This window comes from Rutidosis leptorrhynchoides, chromosome 4 (assembly GCF_046630445.1).
Source record: "Rutidosis leptorrhynchoides isolate AG116_Rl617_1_P2 chromosome 4, CSIRO_AGI_Rlap_v1, whole genome shotgun sequence".
In the NCBI taxonomy this organism is placed as follows: Eukaryota; Viridiplantae; Streptophyta; class Magnoliopsida; order Asterales; family Asteraceae; genus Rutidosis; species Rutidosis leptorrhynchoides.
This window is the reverse complement of record NC_092336.1, coordinates 179,295,115-179,300,123: the sequence shown is the minus strand read 5'-3', so window position 1 is coordinate 179,300,123 and position 5,009 is coordinate 179,295,115. Positions and strand designations below refer to the sequence as shown.

Here is a 5,009-nt window from a genome sequence, read left to right as displayed (position 1 = left end):
TATAACCATATATATGTCATCGTATAGTTTTTACAAGTTTTAACGTTCGTGAATCACCGGTCAACTTGGGTGGTCAATTGTCTATATGAAATCTATTTCAATTAATCAAGTCTTAACAAGTTTGATTGCTTAACATGTTGGAAACACTTAATCATGTAAATAACAATTTCATTTAATATATATATATAAACATGGAAAAGTTCGGGTCGCTACAGTACCCATGTCAAATCTTGTGGAAAATCTTTCTTCATCAACCTTCGATCTTAGAAATTCTAAAAATATCATCATAACAACAACAACAACAACAACAACAACAACAACAACAACAACAACAACAAAACCCAATCCCATATGAGTGGGGTATGGGGGAGGTGGGATGTAGACAATCCTTCCTCTATCCTAGAATAAAGAGAAATTATTTCTCCACCCCGAGTTAAACACTCACAAGGGCGGAGAAAGTCCTCCCTCTCTCTATTCGACGGGTAAAGAGATTGCTTTCAAGGGGACATCCGGCCATAGAGAATGAGAAAAAACAACAATAATAAATATATATATATATATATATATATATATATATATATATATATATATATATATATATATATATATATATATATATATATATATATATATATATACATATATATATAAATAAAATAGTAAGAAAAAAAATAATAAATAAGTAAAATAAAATAAAATAAACAGAGACGCCATGAAAATGGTAGAATCAAATTTTCATAGGTTTTACATTGTGCCTGGAGTTCAATTTAGGCTCTAAGCGGCAGTCAAGTCACCAATAAATCGACGCTTGCTAAGCCTCGCTTAACAGAACCGTGTAAAAAAAAGTATATGTATATATATATATATATATATATATATATATATATATATATATATATATATATATATATATATATATATATATATATAATGGGAAAAGAAGACGTACCTTAGACAGTAGGGCGAAGCTCAGGACAGAACGAGAGATGCTACAACTAAAAAGCAAAAACATATATGACCGCAAACAAGCAACCCTAAACACAACAAAACATACAAACCTTGCAACACAGACCAACAAACGAACAAACAAACGTACGTGCGCAAGACAGTAGTGCGAAGCACAAGAAATTTCGAGAGAAGTTACAACAGAAGAACAATAAACATGTATGACCACATACAAACAACCAAGAACAACAAAACATATAAACCTAGATACATAGACCTACAAACAATCAAACATACAAACATACAAACAAGCTTACATACATACATACATACATACATACATACATACATACATACATACATACATACATACATACATACATACATACGTACGTACATACATACATACATACATACATACATACATACATACATACATACATACATACATACAAACATACATACAAACATACATACAAACAAGAAACCGTAAGTAACCAAACAAAAACATGCATACCTGAAACATGGTCGCGTGCATACATACATACATACATACATACATACATAATAAACGGCCCACATACAAACATACATACATACATACATACATTTATACACACATACAAAGATATAAGAAACAGTACGTACAAACATGTATACAGAAGCATACGTAACAAGGCCGTATATAAAACAAACGTAGCAGACATAAAGCAAACATATAATCATACATACAAACATATCCGCAAACCCTAAACAAGTAAACAAACAAACACAAACAAGCACACACATACAAACCCAATAAAAAGAAGACGGACCGATAATAAGCAGAGCGCAAAAATACACGCTACATGACGAAATGAACAAACAAAAACAAACACACAAAAATCACAGTAAAAGAAGACACATAAACACCAACACACAAACCCCCAACACACAACCACACCAACACACCAGCACCCAACCAAACAAAAACCTACTCCTCTATTCTAATTCTAGTCCTCCACGTAATCCTATCAGAAGTCATGTCCTCGGTTAATAAAAGCTCCTTCAAGTCGAACTTTATTCTATCCTCCCACCTACGGGTAGGTCTACCCCTTCTCCGTACATCGTCAACCATAAGTGTCTCGACTCTCCTAACATGTACAGTAGGAGATCGCCTTCTCACATGCCCAAACCATCATAGCCGCTCTTCTCTTAGTTTGTCGACGATGCTTCTAACTTTCAGGTTCTCTCTAAAAACACTATTTAGAATCAAATCCAGCATGGTTTTACCGCATGTCCACCTAAGCATCCTCATCTCTGCCACCTCCATCCTCCTCTCTTGCACCTTCGTCATTGGCCAACACTTTGATCCATATAACATGGCAGGTCTAATTGCCACCTTGAAGAATTTTCCTTTCAGCTTTAGGGGGATCTTCTTGTCGCATAAGACTCCAGTCGCTGCTCTCCACTTCACCCACCCTACTTGTATACAGTGCGACACGTCTTTATCTATCCTCCCCGATTTGTGGAGCATCGAGCCTAGGTATCTAAACGAAGTTTGTGGTTGCAAGATCTGGTCTCCAATGCAGATGTTCACTCCATCACCTTGTTCATCATCATTCCTATCAAAATTGCAACTAAGATATTCCGTCTTTTGTCTACTAATGTGTAGTCCATTACTTTCTAAGGCCACCCTCCATTGTTCTAGTCTTCTATTAAGCTCCTCCTTAGAATCCGAAATAAGCACAATATCATCGGCAAAGATCAAGCACCAAGGGATGCCCTCTTGTATCCCTTGAGAGAGCTCATCAAGGATCAAAGCAAAAAGAAAAGGGCTAAGGACCGATCCCTGGTGCAGGTCTACTTCTATTGGAAAAACTTCAGTATTTCCCACCGGCGTTCGAACACAAGACTTCGCCCCTTCATACATATCCCTAATAACATTAATATACCTACTCGAGATACATCTACCCTTAAGGGTCTTCCAAATCAAGTTTCGTGGCACGCAATCGTAGGCCTTTTCCAAGTCTAAGAAAACCATCTCTAGGTTCTTTTATTTTTCTCTATACTTCTCCATAAGGTTCCTAATAATATGGATTGCCTCTATCGAAGAGCGCTTTAGCATGAAACCAAATTGGTTCTCTAAAACATTGATTTCGCGTCGTAGTCTAGTCTCAATCACTTTCTCCCAAAGCTTCATAGTATGACTAAGTAATTTTATGCCTCTATAGTTACCGCAACATTGAGCATCCCCCTTATTCTTATAGATGGTAATAGTCTCGCTCAGTCTCCATTCCATGGGCATTTTAGAGCTTTGAAACGTCTTGTTAAATAGGCAAGTTAGCCACCTAACACCAGCATCGCCAAGGCACCTCCACGCCTCAATAGGTATCTGATCTGGTCCTACTGATTTATTTCTCCCCATCTTTCGTAGTGCCAATCTAACTTCATCTTGGCTAATCCTCTCGCAATCCATGTTGTTCTGGGATTGTTCTATATCAGGGTCTTGTAAGTCCTCATGGCACTCTGGACTTCCCCCAACGAAGAGAGATAAGAAATACTCTTCCCATCTTTTCCTAATTTCGTCTTCCTTTACTAAAGTATGACCAGTATCATTTTTGATAAACTTGATGTTATCAAGATCCCTACGCCTTCGCTCCCTAGCTTTGGCTATCCTGTAAATATCATTAGCTCCCTCTTTGGAGTCCAGTTTCTTATACAGATCTTCATAAGCCTTTTCTTTTGCTAGGGCTACAGCCTTCTTAGCTTCTCTTTTGGCTTCTTTATAACTATCTTCAGCCCTAATTCTATCCGTCGGAGTCCTCTCCCCATAAGTGATGAGCTCCCTAAACCTTCGTTGCTTAAGCGCAACTTTGCTTTGAACCTCGTCGCTGAACCACCATGATTCTCTAACAGCTCTATGGCCTCTAAAAGTACCTACAGCCACACCTAGGGTTTCCTTGGCTACCTCTCTAATGGTGGTCGATAGACAGTTCCACATCTGGTCCGCGTCATCATTGGATACCGTTTCCAATCCTGCATCCACTCTATCTACAACCGATGTTTTAAAGGTCTCAGCTTTCTCTCCGTTTAACTTCTTCCACAAGATCTTAGATTGGACTTGTCTAACACGCTTGGTGGCCCGTCTCTGGAGAACCAAGTCCATGACCAACAGTCTATGCTGTGAGGAGCATGTCAAGGAAGTCAGGACCTTACAGTCTCCACAAGTCCTAAGATCCCTTTTGCGAGTTAACAAATAGTCAATCTGGGTACTATGACCCCCGCTATGAAAAGTTGCTAACTGAGCATCTCTCTTCTTGAAAAAGAATTCACAACTGCCAAATCGTGGGTAACAGCAAATTCGAGAATAGAGAGTCCTTCCTCATTTCTAACTCCGTACCCAAAACCTCCATGGACTCCCGCATATCCCTCCACATCAGTTCCTATATGGCCATTGAGATCTCCACCAATAAGTAACCGATGGTCCGGAGGGAACATCCTCACAACCTCGTCTAACGATTCCCAGAAGTGTCTCTTTTCAGCATCTCCACGGCCCACATGGGGTGCGTAAGCGCAAATGACCGTGTAAGTCACCTCCTGAATTACCAACCGAACTGACATAATCCTGTCGCTCCTTCTACCCACATCTACAACATACTCGTTATAGGTTGGACCAATAACGATTCCAACCCCATTCCTAGCTACTCTCGATCCCGAGAACCACAACTTGTAGTCATCGATCCTAGCCGCCCCTTGACCTTTCCATCTAGTCTCTTGGACGCACAAAATGTCCATTTTGCATTCACGTAAAGTCTCAACAAGTTCATACGGCTTGCCGGTCAAAGTACCCACATTCCAACTACCCACTCTAATCCTAATCGGCCTTGCTAACCTATTGCCGCTTCTAGGCCCTATACACCTACCCGCCCTTGAGCTAGAAGGACATGACCTCAAGAAACCATAAGAACGTCTAGTGTCTATCTTACCAAACGACAAGCAATAATAAAAATAATAATAATATAATAAAAGTTAATAATAATAATATAAAAAAAAGGGACAAGAAACCGTACGCAAGTAGAAAG

General features: G+C 39.0%; 2 protein-coding genes across 2 annotated transcripts; both read right to left on the bottom strand.

The window, feature by feature from the left end:
- Nucleotides 1-950: 950 nt before the first annotated feature.
- Nucleotides 951-4,093, bottom strand: LOC139841254 (uncharacterized). The gene is made up of 4 exons (XM_071831482.1): nt 3,163-4,093; nt 2,273-2,847; nt 1,097-1,222; nt 951-989 (listed from the first exon to the last, which is right to left on the bottom strand). Exons 1-4 carry the CDS (start codon nt 4,091-4,093, stop codon nt 951-953), a joined length of 1,671 nt encoding a protein of 556 aa, XP_071687583.1.
- Nucleotides 4,094-4,224: 131 nt separating this feature from the next.
- Nucleotides 4,225-4,722, bottom strand: LOC139841253 (uncharacterized). The gene has a single exon (XM_071831481.1). The coding sequence runs from the start codon at nt 4,720-4,722 to the stop codon at nt 4,225-4,227; it is 498 nt and encodes a 165-aa protein (XP_071687582.1).
- Nucleotides 4,723-5,009: the final 287 nt, after the last annotated feature.

What these genes read in the sequence shown, in the direction of transcription:
- LOC139841254 (XM_071831482.1), bottom strand. Translation starts at nt 4,093, where the DNA reads ATGGACTTGGTTCTCCAGAGACGGGCCACCAAGCGTGTTAGACAAGTC. An exon ending in AGTGTTGGCCAATGACGAAG is followed by an intron (nt 1,223 to 2,272) that starts GTGCAAGAGAGG and finishes GATTGTTTGTAG; the next exon opens with GTCTATGTATCTAGGTTTAT. An exon ending in CGCACTACTGTCTTGCGCAC is followed by an intron (nt 990 to 1,096) that starts GTACGTTTGTTT and finishes TTTTAGTTGTAG; the next exon opens with CATCTCTCGTTCTGTCCTGA.
- LOC139841253 (XM_071831481.1), bottom strand. Translation starts at nt 4,722, where the DNA reads ATGGACATTTTGTGCGTCCAAGAGACTAGATGGAAAGGTCAAGGGGCG.